Source organism: Kogia breviceps, chromosome 18, assembly GCF_026419965.1.
Source record: "Kogia breviceps isolate mKogBre1 chromosome 18, mKogBre1 haplotype 1, whole genome shotgun sequence".
NCBI classification, from domain to species: Eukaryota; Metazoa; Chordata; class Mammalia; order Artiodactyla; family Physeteridae; genus Kogia; species Kogia breviceps.
Window position 1 is genome coordinate 53,246,321 of NC_081327.1, and position 22,717 is coordinate 53,269,037.

A 22,717-nucleotide genomic window follows, 5' to 3' on the forward strand; every position below is an offset into this window, starting at 1 on the left:
GGTGGGGAGGGTGTGAGAATTGCAAACAAAAATTCAATAAAAATATCTATCAGTGCCTTCTTTACTCGAGGCACTTAATTTTGGAGATCATCTGTTATAAATAATCTCACAATAGCCTACTTATGCAAAATCTCTGTGGGATTCTTTATCTCTATAGAATTTTTATGGACTTTTTCTTTTAAAGCTGTGAACATCTTTGAGGTTCTCAGGGCATAGTTTCAACTGCCTTCCAGGAATATCATATCAAGTTTAGATTCCCCTAACATGGAACCTGGTGCTTATTTCACAGCACCTTCGTGGTCATTGAGTCTCATCTTTTCTTTATCCTTCTCCTCTATGGAGGCAAATGCTGGCATCTTATTTTTCATATGTGTTTCAAGGTTTTGTGTAAATCTGTATGTCTAAACTCGTGGTCATGTATAACTGGAGATGTCTAATATTTGTTAGACATTCGTATATCCCTAACTGAATGCAGTGAACTTCTAGTTATCATTTTGCATTTCTAGCATTATAACTATTCTTATTATAAAAGATGGTATTTGGAATGAAAGGAACAAGGCCCATCTTTTTTACTCATAAATCGGTTCAAGTAGAACTTCCTAAACAAGTATTTCAAAGCAGCATCCACATGGAGGGCACCTACTCATTTGGGTAGGAGACATCATATCTGCGTTCAAAAGAGAAACTGAGTCACCTTATGTTAGAGTTATAGCTCATAAATTCTCTTCATTTTCTGTGATGTAAAAACATATGGTTGAAAAGCATGTGAACACACACACATTCCACTGATAACCAGTAGTTTAACTATATCATCTCAAATAAGTAATTTACTATGTTGTGTATGTTTTACTTCATTTGAATATTTAGCCCCAAGCAGAATTATCAGAGTTCAAAAAGGTCACCGAAGCGTTTTCTGAATTATTTTGCTTCAAAATGACTCGTGAGTCTACAGACTGTGTGTCTCACACTTTGTTTCTTATCTCATTGATCCAGGTTTGACATCTGTTACTGGGGCTATCTCATGGAAAAAATATTGTGTTTTAAGAGCCAGTGTCTTCATTTTGGCCTTCACCCAAAAAACCTTGTAGCATTTGTTTTTCATCAGTTCATCCCTTTGGATCAGATGACAGTATCAAATTTTGTCTGACTAAATTGTGTCTTTCATAAACAGAGCAAAGAGGATAAGCCAAATGAAAGGCAAGGTGTTAAGAGCTTGTTGTGGCACCAAAGGCCCGTGTGCTTGTACGTGCTTTGTAATTTGGCTCGTTACGTTTGTGTTGCGTTGTTTTTTTAAGGGATTCTTGTCCACGCGTGTGCACAGCCCATCTCCATTATTATGGTGCAGTAATTGGTTTGAAGAGTCATCAGTTTACATGTTGTGACTTGATAGTTCCCACTTCTGGTGGAGATACCCCCAGGATGTGGAAGGAGAATCGAGAACCTAGGAAGTGGGGTTCAGGAATGGTAGCCAAGGGGGACCCTGCGTGCTTCGGCTAGAGCTCCTCTGGCAGCGTAGCTTCCATTCTGACTCCTGTGGATTTTCACCACCTCCTCCCCATTTCAGAGGTCAAGCTCCCTCTCACCCTACTACACACAGGACTCAATGACCTGGTGTCCACCTACCACGGCCCCTGAAGTGGAGCGATTAGTTCACGTGGTACCTTCCTGTGGTACCTTCCTGTCTCCGGTGTTGCATAAAGTAATTTTGCCTTAAACAGATTAAGAGTGATTTGCATACCTTGTTCCCCTCCCCCATTTCATTCACCTTGGTCATTTGAGAGCTACATTTGTAAGAGGTCCAAGTCTTTTTTCTTTTCAGAAAGTCTGTGACATTCCAGAAGGGAACATGTTATAGCTAGGCTGATGCTATAATATTTCCCAACCTGTCACTTGTGGTAGGGTGTCACATTATACATAGAGGCTCATGGTGTGTTTTATTACGTATTTTCATGTGTATTAGGAAAAATTTTAAATAAGCTCACCATACCCCTGAATTCATGGACAAGTTTGCCTTGGAGGAGTCATCAGTGAAACATAACAATCCATGTACAACAAAACTATTAAGTAAGTAACGTAGTTAGTAAAGAGGAATTTTTAAAATGTAAGGGAAGTCCATGAAAGAGCAAAGAGCATTTAGCAAACAAGGGCACAGTGGGGGACAGCACACATTTTCAAGTTAGATCTAAGTTTGGATCCCGCTGGATCACACACTAGCTTTTGACCATAGACCAGGTCCTTAAATTTCTCTGAGTTTTGCTGCAATGGGTATTTCTCCAGGTTGTTTTGAGTCGAATGAGGCAACACGTAAAAAGCCCAGACATGTATTGGACACCAAATAAATGTTAGTTCCCTTCTCTCAAAAGGCAAGTAATCAGTTTAATGTACTTGGGTGTTGTTTACCACGGTGGTTCTTGTTCACAAATTAAGACTGCCCAGAGTCAGCTGGCCTTCGGCCCGTGGAGCCTGGGACTGACGGTCAGCCGCTGTGTGCCGGCAATGGAGAGACAGGACAGATGGCCAAAGCTGAGGCCAAAACTGCGGACTCCAGTCTGTTGAAGAGGGGTTGCCTCTTCTGAGGAGGCCTCTATGCAGTCAGCGATGAGTCAGGTGCCTGCTGTGTGCCGGGCACTGAATCTCAGCCTTGGGGGTTTGCCATTGGCCACGAACACCCACCCCACCTCTGTCTTGATGGGGCCGGAGAGGCGGACGTTAGTTGAATTGTCACACAAATAAATAAGCAATCACATGTTATGGAAAGTGTTAGGAAGGCAGGGTGCCAGTGCCGTGGGAGTGTCAGCCACGGACACCCTAGGTAGTCTGGAGCGGTAATGAAGGCTCTTCTCTGCCAGCGATATCTGAGATCTGAAGGGCGGATGGGGGCTGACCAGACGGCAGGTGGGGATGCTCACGTCGGCGAGGAAGGTTGCACATGGAGATACCTGTGTTGGGAGGGAACGGGACGAGTTGGAAGAACTGAGGGAGAGATTGGTGCAGCTGGATAGTGAGAAATAGAGGGGCTCTCCTGTGATGTGAAGGGAGTTTGGAGAAGTGGGCTGGGGCCAGGTGATAAAAGAGACTTGTCACAGTAAAGGAATGTGCTGTTATCGTAAGAGGAATGAGAAACGACTGAGAGGTGTCCATTCTGGAGTGACATAAATAAATAAAAAATTTGAAAAGACACCTTGGAAGCCTGTACCAGTCAGCCTTCTCCAGAGACACAGAAGCAGTGATTCTGTCCTAAGGAACTGACTCACACAGTTATGGCGGCTGAGGAGTCCCAGGATCTGCCTGGGCCAGCTGGAGGCCCAGGGAAGCTGGCGGTGTGATCCAGCACAAGTCCAAAGGCCTGAGAACCAGGGAGGCCGATGGTGTACATTTAGGTCTGGGTCTGAAGGCCTGAGAAGCAAGACCATTGAGGGCGGCAAGGAGTGGAGGCCCCTGCTCAGCACTCGGGTGGGAAGACAAGGGCGAATCCCTCCTTCCTCTGCATCGTGTTCCGTTCAGGCCCTCAGGGGACTGGCTGGTGCTCACCCCCACTGGGGAGAGCCGTCTACTTCACTGAGTCCACAGACTCCAGTGTTCACCTCATCCACACACACCCAGAAATGACGTTTAATTCGAGCACCCCATGGCCAGTCAAGTCGACACATAAAATTAACCATCACAAACCCCTTAGAGAATAGATTACGGCAGGCGGTATTAGCAGCAGGGGCACCCGTTAGGTGCCTGTTGCAGTGGCCCGGGTGGCGAGTGTCAGAAGCTCATCTCTGGAGGTGATGATGGATTTGGAGAGAAGAGGGTGGATTTATGAGAAATTCAGGAGACAGAACAAGCAGTGTAGACCCGACTCGTTGATGGAGTGGCTGGGGATAGAGGGCCTCACTTGGGGAAAGAGGGTGGCTTCTGAGTTTCTGCTTTGATCCCTGGGAGAAGGACCACCCTCTGGGCAAAGTTTAGAGCGAAATGATTAACATGAGACTGGATTTATCGTACTTTCTAGTTGCTCAAAAATCCTTGCCTCCAGAGGGAGGGGTATATGGGGATATATGTATACGTATAGCTGATTCACTTTGTTATAAAGCAGAAACTAACACACCACTGTAAAGCAATTATGCTCCAATAAAGGTGTTAAAAAAAATCCTTGCCTCCAATAATGACATTTTGGAATATTTTGATTAAATTATTTAAATAGAAAATAGTTCTGCCTTCTCTAGCACAGGCTGAATGAAGCTGCCCTTTGAAAACTGGGCAGTAGGGAGTTGGGTTAAAATTCACACCCCAGACAGCCGAGGACTCGGCTTTATTTCTACCCAAGACACCACATATCTTGGATCTGAATCCTAATCCCCCACATTCTACAAGACTCGGCTAGTGTCATAGGCCACAAGTAGGGCAGAGGAACAGAATTCACATTTGCCAAATATGCAGATCTGCCAGCACTGGGAGGGGCAGACTCTAGGTCCAGCTCAACGTAAGGGAATGACAGACACTAAGGAGATACGGGTGATCAGGGTGAAGGCCAAGCCAAGTTCTTGGCAATTTGGGGAGGACAAAAGGCCAGACCTTCATTAGTAATCAAGAAATTGCTCCCAAAGCTTGATTTTTATTTTCTTCGTTTAGCAGTATTCTCATAGTAGCTTTAAACATCAGCATAAAAGCTCATTCTCTGTAAGATCTCCTTTGTGTGCAGATGTTAAAAGGTTCTGCCTATTTAATTTCTTCTTAGCTAAGGTACTCATGCATGATTTTATCTACCCCGGAAATCAAAGTGTGTGTGTGTGTGTGTGTGTGTGTGTGTGTGTGTGTGAATTTGTTAATGAAATGATGAAGTAGTGTTAAAGAAAAAATGAAAAACATATTCCTCCACCCAAGTATACCTGGGTTCATGTTTGCTTACTACTTTCAAACGCTGTCCACATGTGTACATCACACATGTATAGTACACATGCTATTTTTTGTGTTCTCACACAGTATTCTAAGTAGATCAACAAAGTTGAATAGTTATTTTATCTAATGGCTGTATTCTAGCATCTTGCTACAGACACATTCATTCAACTCGTCTTTTTTGCACTGGACATTTCGTGGACTTCAGTGTAATTTCATTATTAGAAATAACACTGCAGAAAGTATTTCCATGTATGTAGTGCAACCTGTCTCAAATAGAACCCAGAGTGGTATCCAAATGGAACAAAGTATGTGAGTCCTTCACAGATTCGGTGAATTTTGCCATGTGTCTTTCCAAAGGGTGAAACCAGTTTCTAACACATTCAGGTGGGGTATAACAAACGTGTTTCTCTTTTCTTTTCCTAATTAGGGCTAGTTTTGACAACAGTATTGATGATAACAACAGTAGCAACAGTAGCAGCAGCTAATATTCTTGAGATGAGTTACGTAACAGGCATTATATAAAGTGATCTAGAAACATTGTTTATAGCAGTTTAAAATGTAAACTCTGGAGACTGACTTCACAGGGCCAAATCCAGACTCTACCACCTAACCTCTAATTGGCTTCATTCCCTCCTCAGAAATGGTTCATAGGGTCACTGTGAATATCAAGTGAGTTAATGTAGTAGAGAGCCTCAGTAAGCCCTGGATAATGTTGGTTACCATTATCCCTAATAATGAGTGTTTTATGAACCCATTTTACAGATGATAAAACTGAGAGATTAAGTGTATGAGCTGAGGTCACATGACTAGTGAGAAGTTGTGCTGGGATTCCAATTGCAGAGACCATTTCCCAAGGATTCCAGCTACAGAGACCTTTTCTGACAGACATACTCTACAGGGTCCCAATGCAGGGACCAGCACTGATACCCAAGAAGTGTCACTGTGGTCACTGAGTTAAATCAAGGAAGTATCAGTCACAGAAATGAGAGCCTAAAGTCTGCATGGTTCACTGGAAAAGCCATGACATAATTCCTTGTTACCATGCAACAGTAAAGCTGGGTTTTCTATGCTATTTCTTCAGCCTTGAGATCTGAAGGTAGTTCCGTATGGAATTGTGAAATCCCTGCTAGATTGTAAAGGCCTGGTGGGCAGGAGTCCCAAGGTCTCATTCAGGACCCCTGCAAGCACCTTCCTTGCCTCAGGAAAGTTCTCTATTAATACTTACTGCCCTGAATTTCTCCCAAATATTACCATAAGCACTTATGGTTATTTCTTAATATACTCTGTTCATAACTGCCTAGTCAGTTCTCCTTATTAGCATAACATTCCTTTTAAGCATAATGATGTTGGCAAAACAGAAACAACGTAAGCATATTTTCTCAACTGTGACTGATTGCTGGTGTTTAGTGTTTCCTTTTTTTTTTTTTTTTTTTGGACTTCCTTTGCAGATTTGATGAATTAATTGTAAATTTCCCAAGTGGGACTTAACATGAACTGATCTTTGTTTTTTATTCTGTAATGTTTAGTTTCTATTCTAGTCCTGGTGACTGTCCATTGAAACCAAAGTTTGAATATTGCCAAGGGCTCATAAAATTGCTGATATAACCTACTTTCTTTCTCCAGAGAACCCGACTTCAGTTTTCATAATGAATGAATGCCTTCTTTCTCCCCCAATCTCTTTCCTCCAATAGCTCCTCGTGGAGACCATTGATGTCAACGGCAGAACTCTCGAGGGGCCGGTCCCTCTGGAAGTCATTGTGATTGATCAGAACGACAACAGGCCGGTCTTTCAGGAAGGCCCTTACGTTGGCCACGTCATGGAGGGATCACCCACAGGTATGCTAGGTTGGCTTACCGTTCGCATAATGGCTTGGGAAGCGGCATCCGGTGATCTTTGGGGATTCTGGAGGCTGTTTTATTGTCGCTCTGACTTACCGTTGGTATGCATCAACAGTGACATATTATTTCCCTGGATAGCGGCAAGAGCTGGAAAGCTGCAACTCGGAACGTGACGGGCGCGTTGCGCACTAGGAAAATGTCTTCCCTTGTGCCCAAAGGTGATCGTTCAGGGAGGACCGACAGCTCAGTCCGCCATGTATGGCTGATGTCGGACACCATGTAAATATCTAGCTCACCCTTGTGAGGGCCCAGGGCTGAGCTTGTGGTATAGTGGGACTTTGAAGAAAATTAAGGTCCCCACTGCGAGCTCCTCAGTTGTTTCTCTTCATAAGGGCCTTTTAATAAGAACCATTTGGGGAAAATGGGTAGGACTTTTTTATCCCTTTCCTTAGAAGACATGGAGAGAGAAAACTCTTCTCTTTGGTCAAAGGGCCAAAAGCAAGCATTTTATTTCTCTCTCTGGCAATACATGTACCTAGTGTTACAGAAATCACTCAAGGTTACTATGGAACTCCTGGTATCATTTCCCCATGTTTAACCTTTCTATCACAGAAGGTTTTAGAATTGAGAGCTCCCTTTTCCGGCCCATAGCTGCTAATTAAAGCATTCCATGACCAGCAGCAGAAGTCCCTCCTGAGTATAATGCTTGAGAAAGTGAAGAGCAAAGTAGAAAAATCCTGTTTTAAGGCTGGACTTTGATTTTAAGCTTTCAAATACATTTGAGTGAAAACACACCACATGAAGAGTGTCAGCGTTGCTGTGTCTGGGTTACGCCAAAAAACTGCTGTAAGCAAAGGAGCCACTCCCCACGCCGATGGGAGATAGAAGCTCAGGGGCTGCGTTAGCTGGTTCTTTTTCCCCCTTTACTGAGTGGACGGGATGTATCAATAGCATGTAGATACGGGAGGCTCTGGAAGGCTCTGGAAGCATTGTCATGGCAACCTGCCTAGACTGCCCGGTGAATAATTGTATGCAAGGTGCCTAGAAGCTCCCTTCAGCTTCGAGGAGCTGGGCGTCTGTGCACTTCATCAGTGAGGTCCCCAGGGGCAGAAGCACCCTCTCCCTTCTGGGATTTGAATGCATTCTGTAAAAAGGAGAGAGGGCCTTATGGGCAGCGTCCCCGAGAGATGGAGAGCGGGCAGGCGAAGGTGGGTCCGGTCGCCTCAGGGCAGCCCTTCCCCGTGGCACCGCTCAGTGGGCTGCTTTTGATGCAGGGATGGCTCCTGGTCAGACACGTCCTAGAATTTGGGTTGGGTGCTTACAGAAATCTTCTCAAACAAGCTGCTGGGCGGAACAAGTTACGAGAAGCGACAGGGAAAGCTGTTAGAGACTGGAGTCTGAGCAGGGCAGAAAAGTGATTTCCAGTTTCCATCTGTGGTACCTGGGCCCTGAATGTGAGCGACTGGAGCTCGAGATGGGCAGGAAGAGTGCTTGAAATGTCAATGACAGTGGTTACATCCGAGTCGGCTGTGAGCACGTATACGTCTTTGTATATTATGTGTGTATATGATTAGACGATGTCCGGTTTTTCTCCCACTGTGCCCCTCCTTAAAGCTTGAGAAAGAAATTTCAAATTGTATTGCTTTATATACATGTCGTATTTTCAAAGAAAAAGGGAATCTTTTTTGCTTGTTGAATTTCTTAAAGCACAAAACAGTTCGATTAGGGTGGACACATACCCAGCAAAACATAAATCACCTCAAACGTCTACTTGTGATTGGTATTATCCTGTAAAAATACATAAAGACTTGTATATCAGTATGGAGTAGTTTCTTCCAGCTCTGCAGAATTTGGCCTCAGTTGTTGTTTTCTTCCTCAGTACCCTCTGGGTTGGACTATAAAAGCAGAAATTGACATGGAGTCAGTCACATTTGAGGTCAAAAATATGGAAATGTTGTGCAAAAGTTTTAGAGGGAAAAACACTTAGACTACTTAGCACCCTGTGGGAGAGCTCAGGCGGATGGCCCCCGAAGCGTCTGCGAGGGCAGTGGGGAGCTGGGGAGGAAGGTGGGACCCATTTTCCAGTCCCCTCCCAACCTAAGCCACTTGTAAGTCATAACAACAAGCCCTGACAGCCTAGAGCAGTGGTCGGTCGCCTCTTCTGTTTCCACAATGTCCTTCTCGTCTGTGGCTTATGGAATCCTATGTGTTGTAGACCTTGTATCACATCCATTTCACAGAGGGGGATGCTGACCCCAGAAAGAGTTCATGGACTTTGCCCAGTTCACACAAATGACTGATGGGGGACAGTGTTCAGGACTCAACCTGCAGCATCAACCTTCAAATCATGTGCTCTTTCAACTGACCCACAAACTTCACGGTGAAAATAGCCACTGAAGGATCCTGACATTAGGATGGGCACTTGTTGTGTGCCGACAGCTTTCTGTCACTATCATTCCCTCCACTGTGCCCTGAGGGCTGGGCACCGCTCTCCCCGTGATACAGATGAGAAGACTGAACCTCACAGGGGTTCGGGAACTTGCCCAAAGTCCCTCAGCTGGTGGATGAGCTAGAATCAGGGTCCGCGTCTGGCCTCAAGGCACAGGCTCTTTCTTGGGCACCTTCCCTCACACAGACTCTTTGCAGGCCCAGACTCTTTGATTTAGCTCCTGAGATAAAATAGCCAGCTCTTCTGACCAAAGAGCCAGGCTCCTGGAGTCATTTTTCATTTACTGTGAGCTGTTGCCCTGTCTCCAGGGTTAAACGATGTTAAACGTGGGAGCCCTCTTCATCACTCACATCACTTTCTCCTGCATCCGCATGACCAGAGCCAGCTTCGTGGGGTGGGACCTGCCCAGCCTCACAGAGCCCCAGGCTCTGAAGGGCTCCTCGCTTGGTTTAATGCTCTGTTGTTGCCATCTTAAAAGTCGTAATAATTGTTCAGCAAGGGGCCCTGCATTTTCATTTTGCACTGAACCCCCGAAATTATGTAGATAGTCCTACACATAGCACTGTGGCCTAGAGCTGGGTTTGATGCTCTGCCCGGCTCCTTCACAAGGTGAGACTGTGGGCAGGTTACTGAAGCTGCTAGAAGCCTCAGTCACCTTGTCTGTAGATGGGGTGGGTGTAGAATGGTACCTACCCTAGAAAACTCTGTGCAATGAGTAAATTAGGCAGTGTGCTTCACTTAATGCTTGGAATATAATAAGTGTTCAAGAAATGCCAGTGTATGGTTAATGCTCCAAGGCCTGTGCTTTAGGGAAGGCAAGGCAAAAAGACATGCAGTTTGTGTGAAGGAACATCCTTCTCCCAACCAACCAAGCGTCACTTTCATGTTGCAGTGTACCCAGATGCCATCAGCACCAGTCCATCATGGAGGAAGGTCACCCATATTTATCTGTATGAGCAGCCAGGAGGCCATTTCTAGCTGCTCAGCACTAAACTCCAGGCTATTGTTTTGGAGAATCATTACTAGATGAAGGAAGATCAACAGAAAATCATAGTTTTTGAACTTTGCAGATTATGGACTGTTCCTTTTGTGGAGTTGCAAGGCATTGATTTATGGGGCCCACGCCCAGGCCCTGACTGCTCCTCAAAGAAAACCAGAGCTCTGTGTGAGTGTGCTGTTTTCTGAATGCTCAGTGCATGCTAAGACCTCGCGAGTAGGGGGTAGGTAGAGGCTGGGACCCTGGACGTTCCTGGAGGACACACACACCGGGGCCCCGCAGTGCCTGCTGGCACCAGCTCCGCAGTGTCTTTTGCCACTGATGGTCCTCTGGGCACCATCGAGAAGGGCTATCCATGAGGAATGGTGTGCAGGGCTTCCAGAAACAGACCCTAAGATGAGGGCTGAGGGCGGGTGGTTTACCTGCCAGGTACAGGATCGTGAGTGGGGAGAGCTGCAGGAAAGGGAAGCCGGCCAATTTCAGGTGCCGCGTTAAGCCAGCCACCAGTGCAGGCAGTTCTGAGCTTGATCCCTTAGGGAGGGAGGGCTCCGGGAAATGACGTAAAACACACACATTGGAGTTAGCCCCGCTCAGGATCCAGGGAGCTGGGCTATCCATCCCGCAAGCCCAGCAGACATCCATTAAGAGCTCTCCCCAGAGGGACTTTAATTAATTCCCAGGCCCTTTCGGTCAGCTGGGACCACAAGCAGGGTTTCAGCAAGCTGGGTTCCAGAAGCTCAGGGGCAATCTTCCAGCAAGATACAGGAGCTGGCTTTTGCTTCCATGCTGGTGGCCACCCTGCCTGTCAGCAGGGGCAGCTGGGAGAAGGGAGCCCACCACCCTGACAGGTGGGGCAGCTTGAGATGCATCAGGGGAGGGAGGTAATGGGGAAAATATCGTAGTCCTCAAACTACATAACTGAAAAAGGTGAATGTAACGTTGACCTTTCTCTTTAGAGAGAAGACAGGACCACGGGACCTAGAGGTGTGTGTTCTGAGTCCTGAGAGATACCATTGCTTAGTTGTGTGCTGACAGTTCTTGAGGCTGTTGAATAGAGTCAGGGATTAGCAGCGAAATCCTCATCTTCTAACTTCTGAGAGCCTGAGGACCCGTACCCTTTCTTGCTCCCTTTATTTTTTTTTCCATCCAGTATTTTTACTGAGCATCTACTCTGTGCCAGCAGTATTCTAAGCACTGAGGGTCCAGCTGTGGACCTGCCAGATGCTGCTCATTCTTTCCTGGTGTGCAGAGCCTAGCAGGGAGACAAGCAACAGATGAATCAGAATTGAAATTGGTGGGCAAGGCAGTGTAGCCATAGGGACCCCTCATCCTAGGAGGGGGGAAGCCAACCTCCATGAAGAGGTGATATGAGGAGAGCAGGGGGCTTTGTCTTTTATTTTATCTCTGGGATCCACCTGAGTTTCTGTTCTTCAGGCCTCAGTTACTTTAATTTTTAAGCAAGTCCTACCATGGCAGACATGAGGGAAGCAGCCGATCAAGTGGTCTTTGGGACAAATGGCTGTCCCAGGAGCTCAGCTTTGCTCGGCAGTTGGTATTTTCTAAAACGGCTTGAGCCAAATAAAGATGGTTTTGATATTTGAGAGTTGGTATTTGAGACCTAGCTCAGCATGAATTCTCAGTTTGTTGGTATGACCTGGTGGTAGAGTCCCTTTTCTGGTCACCTGTTTACTTGTTGCAGTAATTGCACGTGGCCTTTTGGTCCACCAGCTCTCCGGTTTTCCTCTGCTGGTGTTTAGACTTTCACATCCAAGGTTCTTCCATTCTCAGCTATTCCAGCCAGTCCTGTGAGCTTCTGGAATAGTGGGCACGGGGCTATTTTTTTCTTAAGTAGATAAATTTCTTTTAAAACTGAGACTCCGCTTTCTTCCCCAGCTTTTTTTTTTTTAAGTAAAATTACCCTCCAGTCTCACCATCCGGAGGAGACCACAGTTGCCACCTCAGGGAGCATGGTTCTAGGGCTCTCCCTGGGCACCTCCACACAGGGATACACGCACACACACAGTTTCACAGAAATGGAGCTCTGCGTGCTCTTCTCTAGCTCACTTTCTTTGCCCTGCAGCGTCCTATGGACGTATTTGTAAATCAGTAAATATCAAGCGACATCATTGTTTTGAACAGCTAGCATCGGGATCCACCGTCATCTAGTCAGCCAATCCCCTGTTGACAAGTTGTTTCCACTTTTCCCTACTTACAATCAGTTCTACAGGGGAGAACACGTCTCTTTCTACTTGTGTGACAATTTCTTTAGGGTAAATACATGCAAGTGGAATTGATAGGATAAAGGATATGCTTATTACATTTTGATGTATATTGGGGTGACACTTGTAATCAGAGGATTATATTTGTATCTTGGCTAAACTCAAGCATGAAGATACAATAGTCTTTCCGTTCACGTATGAGCATACTGGTGGGCATTTATTTATATTTCTGGTTTATACCCAGTATCTCTAAGGCTTGTGGTCACTTCACTAACTGTGTCTGTAGACTGTGAACGGCCTTGCTCCAAACTTCTCCCCAGATTGCTTGGCCGAGGAAGAGGACAGAAATTGTTGATTCTGACCCCTCTCCTGGAGTCATCATTGGAGTCTTAGCTGAGGGAAGTTGCCTAGGAACAGATGTCATTAACAGGCTGCAGTGTCATTCAGATTGAATTATGATGCAAATCACTCCAGTGCAGCTGACCATAAAACACAATTTATGAAGGAGTTGCATAAGCTAATCAGAGACATCTTCCCAAAAGGAAAATTCCAGAAAATAAATAGTATCAAAATTGTTGAGTCATCTGGACTTCGCTACCTACTCAAGAAACTAAATGTCCACCAAGTTGCTTCTAACCAAGTCTGGGGTCCCCAAGGGATGTCTTACAGGGGCTCTAAACCAAGCCTACCAACAGCCTTGTCGTAGCCACTATTATTTTCCCTCCTTTTACCCCAGCCCCTCTCTGACGGACACTATGGTGTATGTTGCTGCCGGTCCACTGGAGCCTGGGAGATGCCACAGGGCTTGGTGAGACAGGGGAGGATGTCAAGAGCCCTATATTCTGCTCAAAGGATACCCAACCAGTGAAACTGTGTGTCACATCTTAAATGTGGGGAGCTTGGAAAACAGCTCTTCTCATTTTTGTTCGTAGCCCTCTCTCCACCTAAATTCATAGATGAGTCAGTGGGGCTAGAGACCAATTCAGGAAACAAACGCCACATTGTTTTTGAATCGCTCTTCTCTCTAACCATGAAGTCCTTGTTCCTTATGTGTCTGTCTCCCCTCTGCCCGTCACCCACCCTTATACTCATTCATGTCAGATCTTTGAGGCACTGAGGATAACCCAGTGACCTGGAGAGATGTGGCTTCTGTGCTCATGGAGGTTACTTCCTCGTAAAAATAAATACTTGATAGCCCTTACCCACTAATTTGCTGGATATATTTTAGTCTCAGGCTGGGAGCCACCCTTCCATCCCTCCCCATTTGGGAGAGAGAAGGATTTATGACATCAACTATGGAAAAATTAAATAAAAAATTATTAATTAACTTAATTAAAATAACATAATAGTTTAAAGTGAAGGGAAGGTAAAGAGGCATTGGTAGCCTCAGAAGTGATCATTCTACAACATTTTGAAAGAATAAATCTGATGGGGATTTCCAGTCAAAATGGAAATGAGGTGACAGCTGAGCAGCTACAAAATAAAAATGAAGACGTCCTTGAGTTGTTACAGCACGGAGCACGGTGGACCGCAGCGCCCCTGAAATCCACCCCTGATGCCTGAGGATACACTCTGAACAGCCCAGGAATTCTTAGTGTTATAGGTGAATACAGCAGAGGGGCCAGTCCACAATGGTATTAAACAATTGTAATTTTAGGGAAACCCTTATTTCAAATCAATTCCTGATGACACTTCATTCAGCAAAATCGCTTAAAGAAAATTTACTGGGCAGGGTCTATGAGCCAAATAGAGTTCTGGGTGCTGGAGATGCAGCGGTGGCCAAGGCCAGTTAGCTCTCCACTCTTAAGGCATTTGCGCTGCAGTGGGAAGAGAAACATAATTAACAATGAATGGAATAAACAAGGTAATTTAAGACCTTTGGATAAAATAGAACAACGTGATGTGATAGAATGACAATGAGGTCAAGGAAGATCTCTCTAAAGAGGTGACATTTAAGCTGAGACCAGTGAGAATGCAGGAGCCACAGTGTCAAGGGACCAAGCAAGGACATTCCAGGCAGAGGTATCAGAAAGTGTGAAGGTCTGAGGCAGGAAAGAAGGTGGTGGGACAGAGAGGTGGCCATTGTGGTGGGAGAGTGTCAGCGAGAAGCACACCTGGTGAGTTCCAGGGGACAGGCCAGCAGGAACCAGCAAACCGTGGGCCATGGGCCTAGTCTGCCCTGCTGCCTCTTTCTTTTTAATAAAGATACTAACGTTTTATTGGATTACAGCCATGCCCATTCATCTAAGCATTGACTGTGGCTGTTCTCACATGATGCTCTTAGAGTTGGGTAGTTGGGACAGAGACGAATGTCCCACAAAGCCCCAAATGTATATTACCTAAATATATATGGATTTAAGATTTATAAAATATGTATTTATATATAAATACCTAAATATATATGTAAACTATCTAAATATATATTTTAATGTTATTTAAGATATTAAATTATATAAATATATTTGTGTATATATATATATTCTTTACCTAGCCCTTTATAGAAAAAGTTTACAGACCCCTGAGTTAGAGCTCAGTAAGTTTTGGTTACATTTTGAATTTAGTAGGAACCACTTGGGTCGTTTTAAGCAGGAGAGTGGTAAAGTCTGATTTTGCTGTTAAAATATGACTTGTGCTACTCAGTGGAGAACAGAAGTAGGGCAACCAGGACACGTCAGCACTGCAGGCACGAGAGGACTGTGGCCTGGGCCGGGGTGGGAACAACGGAGGTGACTAGAAGAGGTCACATAAGATTTTTGCGATGAGCCCGTGATGAATGCGGGAATACTGAGTACTGACTGACTCGTTCCATGGTGCCGGGATATTGTAGTCAACGCCATCTACTTGGAATTATGCTAATACTGCAAACCTTAATAGTTTTATGCATTCTCCTCAAGTATGAACTGGATTTTACCTTGGGTTTTCTTTCTACGGCATAAGCTTAAGGCCAGGGGACCAGACTGTCTTTTCGTCCTCAACTGTCAGCATTTAGCAGAGTTCCAGGCACACGGGAGCCCCTCGATAAGTTCCGCGCAGTGAACAAGTAGCCCCAAATGGCCGAAAGTATGAATCACAATAAACTTCCCTTTTTATTTGATTTTTAAACAGATGTCGTCTTTACTGGCCATTTATTCCTCCTCTAACAAATATCTGTGGAGTGCGAGTTCGGTACCAGTTACGCTGATGCTTAGTCAGGATGGGGTCAGGGAGGGACGCATAAAACAGACATGGACCCTGACTCAGAGGAGTTTGCAGAGGGGTGAGGAAGGCAGGTGAAAAACACATCCTGAGCCCGCGACAGTGCCGCTTGGGAAAGGCAGGGGCCGCGGGAGCATCTCACTAGGACCAGGGCCGGGAGGCGGCGCCGGCCCCCCGGGAAGGAAGCCAGGATAACCACCTGCATAATGTTTCTAGTCCTGGACGCTGGTCTAAGTTCTATGCCTGTGCCTTAATGCAGTCCTTACAGTGCTTTTACAGTCGAGGAAACAGAAGCTCAGGGAGGTTAGGTTGCTTCCCCAAAGTCACACAGTTGGTGGGCGCTAAAGCTGGGATTCCAATTCAGCCTAACTCCCATGCCCTTTCATTTCCTCTCAACTGTGGCACCTGCTGTCCTTTTACCACTTCACCCATGAAAATGCTAAGATCAATCCAAATCTGCCAGCCTAGGGAGCATTTCCTCGTATGCACATGTGTCAGTGTGTATGTATGTGTGTGCGTGCACGTGTACACACACCTGTGTTGGCATGAGTGTACGTGTGTGTGTCGTATTTGGCTTCTCGAGTACAGCCCGATCTTCCCCCTAGCATTAGTCCAGGAGACGCTCAAGAGCAACTCTTCTCCAAGATTCATAAGGCATGCTGGCCATCAATCAAGACAGTCTACAGGTGTCAGTTAGAAAAGATTTATCGTCAGCAGAAAGCTTGATAAACCAGCTTTCACTGCAGCACCGTTGCACTAAGAATCCTGTCCCTTCTAAGGGCAGAGTCTAGGGCGGCTGCTTCCATCCATCTATACAAATACCTTTGAATCACTTCCCCTTAATTTATGAACAGTGGAGACTAGACGAAGCCCTCAGTAATTTAGGTGTAGAACCACCTCCCTTCTCAAGTAAATGGAAGAGATTCAGTGTTCTGAGTTCAACGGGAAGAGGGCATATAAAATCCCTTTTAAGTATATGTTCTTATAAAATATAGGTCATGAATTGAGTTTTCCAGTATCAAAGAAAAAAATTTAATAGACTTACAGCTTTCTTGCTTTAATTATGACTGCATTTTTAAAAATCCATCATAGTACCCAAAGCTATTTCATTATTCAGAAGCCTGGCTATTTTCAAAGATTTCTTTAAAGTTTGGTTTGGGGAATTTCAATGTTTCCTTCTTGTTCGTTTTTTTGGTTTTTTTCACTTCTGTATAGTGTGCCACAGACTTTTTCTGCGATGTTCCTGGTTTATAGTGGGCTGCTAACAGGCACACCCGATTCATGGGGGGGGCAGGCCAGGGCTCATGTTTCTGCAGTTGGCCTCTGTATCTTCAGGAAAGGTCACTTTTCAGAACGATGGAGGACCTCACGGCTCTCTTCCCTTGGCCGTCAAAATCAGACACAATGAGGGGCTTGCCGTCTGTTCCTCCGCTTCTAGTCTCAGTTCGGCCACTTCACCCTCTGTCTTGCTGGGCAGGTTCCATGCTCATTGGCTCACACCAAAGTCATAAGCCAGGGTTACAGGTGATGACATGAATAGTAACCTAGGCATGCAGAATTAAGTTCATCTGGTTTTCTGCGTGTAACACATCATTTGCAAATGGCTGGGTGGATTTCTGCTAGTATGGAAAAGTAGGTTTGACATGGTTTAACATGAAATGTTGACCCATGCCACTAAGACATAACCCGAGAGACGCATGCTGCTGCTGTCAAAGAAACATGTTCTGTGAATGCAGACATCACAGAAAGAGTCGTGGTGCAGCTGAGGATGATTTGCCCTTCTCCCCGGGCATGCTGGGTGTCACTCTGGGCGAGGGGAGAGTGCAACTGGCACCTAGTGGGTAGAGGCCAGGGCTGCTGCTAACTACCCTACAATACACAGGATGGCCCCCACAGCCTAAGGTTATTTGGCTCAGAAATATCAATAGTGCCAAGGTCAAGAAACCCTTCCCTAGATGGAGAAGATGAAGAGTATTGGTTCTGAGGCCCAAATCTAAAGTCTGGAGGGGAGATGCTACAAAGTGTCGGCCCCGGTCGGTACCAGTTTGTGGCGGGCTCGGGGATGAGTGATGGCCAGAAGCTCCTCCTCTGCGGATGCCCAGTTAGCATGTAGCATGTAGCTCAAGTTACTAGTGAGGGCCTGTGAGCAGGAGCGGGTGCCAGGCCCTGTGCTGCCTGTGGTTAGGGGTTCCTCTGCAGCACCTCACTGACTCGCCCCAGGAGTCCTAAGAGGGAGATACAGTGATTACATCTCCATGTCTCCAAAGAGGACATTGAACCTTAAAGTTAGAAACCAATCTTTCGAGGAGAGCAGAGACCTCTTCCCTCAGTATCCGTTCTGGTCTCTTTTAGTAACAGACCCCAACGTACCCCACTACAGTGGCAGTGTGTCCATATAAAAACTCTATTGTCCAGCCTCCCTTGCAGCCTGATGTGGCCATGTGACAAATACCAGGCAGTGAGCTGTAAGCAGAGTGTTGCGTTGGATTTCTGGGGTGAGCTGGGAGCCAGGTCGGCTGGGGAGAGTGCCCTTTTGTCCTCCTCCTACCACCTGTTTCTTATTGCTGCCTGGAATGAGGATATGATGGCTAGAACTCATGCAGCCACTGTGCTTTGTAAGGTGGCTTTGAGAATAGAAACCACGTCCTAGGGAGGTGTACAAAGATAGAGATTGGATTCTGTTGCTTGTGGAATATCACGTTAGCCCTGGGCTGCGTCTCCAGAATTATTTTATATAAGACAATAACGGACTTCTGTCTTATTTAACTCACTGTTACATTGGGTTCTCTGTATTTGTTGCCAAACCTAATAACAGCTGATATACGTGGTGTCACTCAACCAGTAAGAATTATAACCCAGACCATTTGACTCCAAGTCATGCTTAACTGCTGTGCTGTGCTGACTAGGACATTCAGAGCCACTTACGCCCCTGTATGCATTTCATGCCACCAGTTTTTGTATGGTAATCAGAAAATTGAGCCTTTACTGGAACAAAAATGGTCTTTGTCTCCTCCGTTATCTTAGAGTTCTTTCCAGAAAGCATCCTGAAGTCTATTTGTCATTAGATATTTTTATTAGATTAAAAACATACTTAATGCCTTGTGATGGCAACTTTCTAGGCATAGAGGTTTTGATTCCCTCCTATCAGTAATTTCAGATCATAGTCCAGTAGTGATTATCTGAAAATACTCCAATCATGCACGTCACCGTGTAGCTGCCATTTACGTCAATGTGCTGACCTCCTGTCCAATCCCAGGGACTAGTGAGGGAGGGGAAAGGTACAGGGAATGTTAAGGCGGCCCTAGAAGGTTTTCAGAGACTTTTGTTTTTCCTTTTGCGCATGGAAATGCATCGTAAGGATGTGCCCGTCAGTCACCAGGAAGATCAATATGTTCTGACAAGAGCACAGCATGAGGATTGAGACCGCGGCTCCTGTGTTCAAAAGACTTGGTTTTCAGTTATGTTTGCACTACTAATTGCGAGACCTTGAGCATGCCGTCTTACCTTCTGAGCTTTGGGTAACTCCTCTGCAAAATGAGGATAACAGTAATGCCTCCAAAGGGAAACTGGGAGGTTTCAATGAGAAAGTGGATGTCAAGCGTTGAGCACATTGCCTAACGAAACACTACACGTGCTGGAAATATATTAGTAGCTATTGACCGATTTTTTTTTTTTTATGGCAATAGATTCAGGAGGGTCATAGTGCTGTCACCTCGCATCTTGCAGAGGAGGGAGGAACTCTGCCGACCACCAAAGCCGAATTCCAATCCTGGCTCCTCCTCTTATCAGCTGTGTGAATTTGAGCCTTTAGTTCCTCGTTTTGAATTGACGATCATCCTCTGTGGCAGCATTTTGTATGAGTTTGAATTAGACAAATTGAAATGCTGCAATATGGAAATATTAACAAAATCTCATTTGTGCACAAATTTAGAAACTGTGTGATCTCCCAACTTTGAAGCATTTGCCAAGAATTAAATACTTTTCAAAGGGGCTGGCAGGGTTTAGTATAAACCTCAGTGAAATCAGTTCACATCCCATACGATTCGCTGATTCACCCGTTTAAAGTGTAATAGTCAATGGTGTTCAGTATAGTTACAGAACGGTGCAATTACCACCACAGTCGATTTTAGAACAATTCCACCATCCCTAAAGGAAGCCCTGTATTCATTAGAAGTCATTTCCCATTTCCCCCCCCAAATTCAGCAACCCTACGAAACCACAAATCTACCTTCTGCCTCTATAGATTTGTCTGTTCTGGACGTTTCATTTAAATGGAATCACACACTACGTGGGGTGTTGTGACTGGCTGCTTTCATGCAGCATAATGTTTTCAGGTTCACCTGTGTTGTATGTACCTGGTACCAGTACTTCATTCCTTTTTATTGCTAAAGACAGGTTCATTTTTAAATAAATCTGCTCTTGCCATAGTTGATGCTGTTTTAGCTTATAAAAATGAATATGTACCATTCTTTGTAAAGATTAGTCTTGAATTACGTGCATTTTCAATTATCTGAGATATTCGAGAATGTGTCCCTTACGTAAGGTATACCTGTGCTCTACTTATTTTGCAGTTTTGTTATAAGAATTAAATGAGATTAAATGAGATTTTATATATTATAAATATATATATATACACACACATAAGTTCTTGCCAGCCCCAATATATAGTGCCCCCTCAAGAAATGGTCCCTCTCGGTTTGGGGTTGTTTGTTTTATAGCACATCTAATTTGTCATCTGCTTTTGTGTTTCCCTCACCCTAAGGAATTCCCATCAATAAAGATTCCAATCAATTAAGTAAGAGAACTACTCATAAGTGTTTTCTCAGGAGATTGCTTACCAGGTATCCGAAAAATGCTTTTTAAAAAAATCCAGTTTCCACTAAAATGTCGAGTTTTGGGAACAATACAATAGTTCAAGTTAGATACCCCTTCATACATTTCCACCAATACCCATGTATCCGTGAGGTAATCTAAGACCTTTACTTTGCCAACCTGAGTACATTTCTATTTTGGCATTGGCATTGTCAGGTGTATGAGATTTAGCGAAAGAAAGCTTTTGAAAACAACCACACCACAATCTTGCCTGACGTATTTCAGCAAGGTGTGTAAATGAAAGACACTCAGGCATCCTCCATCTTTTACCCCTTCCCTTTGCCCTTGGCAACTAGGTGCCACATCAAGCAGACATCTCTGCTCCTTCACCAAGCCGTCACGGCTTGCCTCGTAGGGGAGAGACCTCAGGACAGGTACTTTCACATTCATCCTTCCATTTCATCCTCCCAGTAATGCTGAGCGTTATTATCTCCGTGTTTCAGACGAGGAAACGTAAACTCAGAGGTGTTGGCACAGATAATCAGAGAAACTATGTGAGTCCGGATGTGTCTGACCTCTAATCCCATCTTCCTTCAAGGAGACTGCATTTCCTCGGTCTCAGTGTGGGATGATTACTTCTTAGTATGCCTGCTTGTCCTCCACAGTAAGACTTATTCACCCTTATTCAGTGGTCTCTGATGTAAGCGTTCAGTGCTGTTCCCCAGCCAAGGCTGTGCATCTAAATAAGAAATGTTTATTTGATTGCTCACGAGAGATGCAACAGGCAAGCAACAAAAACCACAGTGCAGTTTCGGCTGAGAGTTTGTCAGGCCAAGAAGCTGCTCTAGGTTGTGACTGTCTACATGGATTTTTCCTTGTAGCCTGAGACAATCCAGCCGTGTCTGGTCCTAATTGTAACTCAAAGGGTAAGGTCAGGCTACATTACAGAAGGGCAAACACCACCAGAAGAAACAGTTCTAGAGTTAGAAAAACCGTAGCCAAGGATCAGGGATCTAGCCATTAAATTCATCTAGTAAAATATCAATCAGGAGCACTTTCTGCTGCAGGTAACAAAACAGCAATTAAAGTGGCTGAAAAATCTCAGGTTGATTTTTCTCCTATTTCCTGAAGCTGAGAGGTGGGTGGCTGCTGCTTGTGCTTCACAAGATCACACTGGCTGATCTGACAGCCAGTGTCTCTGTGTGTCTTTGGCCTTTTTCTCTGTGGCTGCAAGACTTGTCCCGGTGCTGAACGCCACAGCTATGTCTATGTTCCAGGAAGAAGAAAGAGGGTAAAGGAGACACTGTCTTCGCTCTTCATTAGGAATGCCAAGTCTTTACCACAAGCCCTCAGTGGTGTGTCGCTAACCAGTGCCCTGAGCACAACCCCTAGCTGCAGGAAGAACCGCTTACAAACCAGTATTTCATATATATATATATGCGCGCGTACACGCATACGTGTATGTGTGTGTGCACACGCGCAGGCATGTATGGCAGGCTAGAGAGAAGGGAATTGGGAATCGTTTTGGAAAAGATTTAGGATTAGCCAGTGACTGGTCCACACACGGTACGCAAAGTTTAAGGAATTTATTTAACTTTTAAAAGGTTAAAATGCAAGAGAAACCAGCATCTTCCAAGATTTTGTTATGAGTTTGAGAATTAGTTGGAGGATAAGGCATCACTCAAAGGATTTCTTGGTTAAGTAAATGAAGGAAACAAAGTCAAATCGGTTTCTTTACTGCCCAAGTTCTCCGAGGCTTCAAGATGCTAAGGGTCACGTCAAAAGCACCAAGATGATGCAGCCCTAGAGAGTCTGTTACAAGCAGGATGTTCTGTGAGCCTGGCGTACAGGAGACGGTAGACACGTTGGAAAGGCAGCTCTTGGTACTGAACTGCTGGATCATCATGAGGTACCTGCGTAGTTATGCTCCCCTCCACAGAGTGGCACTTAGAGGCCCAGGCTGGATGTGAGATGGTCTGAGAGCAAGACAGTGAACACAGTGAGGGGCGCCAAGGGTCAGGTAGACGTCGGGCCCTGGGAATGTCCGGACCAGCAGTGGAGGGGGGGGAGCTTGTGAGTAGCCTGGGCATAGGGACCACATCACTGGTGCTTCCTGACTCTCGGTCCCTGCACAGCCACCCCTCTGGGTTTAGCAGGCTTCCTTCACAGAGCCAAAACTCAAAAAATAAAAACTCTGCTGAGCGAATATAAATGTTCTATAGATCTTAACCAAGAATTTTACATTTTCATCAGTTTTGGAGGATCCCCTCACCTCTTCTCATGAAGGCCAACCTTTTGGCCAGGTCCTTGGTAAGAAAT

The 22,717-nt window shown here is 45.2% G+C and overlaps 1 protein-coding gene across 2 annotated transcripts in view; it reads left to right on the top strand.

Moving 5' to 3' along the window:
• The window catches only part of CDH13 (cadherin 13), a 1,008,956-nt gene that overhangs the window by 627,321 nt on the left and 358,918 nt on the right, over positions 1 to 22,717 (top strand). For both annotated transcript variants that reach the window (XM_059045502.2, XM_067020415.1), the window contains exon 6: positions 6,579 to 6,723. In XM_059045502.2, the coding sequence (XP_058901485.1) occupies positions 6,579 to 6,723 (145 nt within the window). The remainder of the gene's footprint in view (positions 1 to 6,578; positions 6,724 to 22,717) is intronic.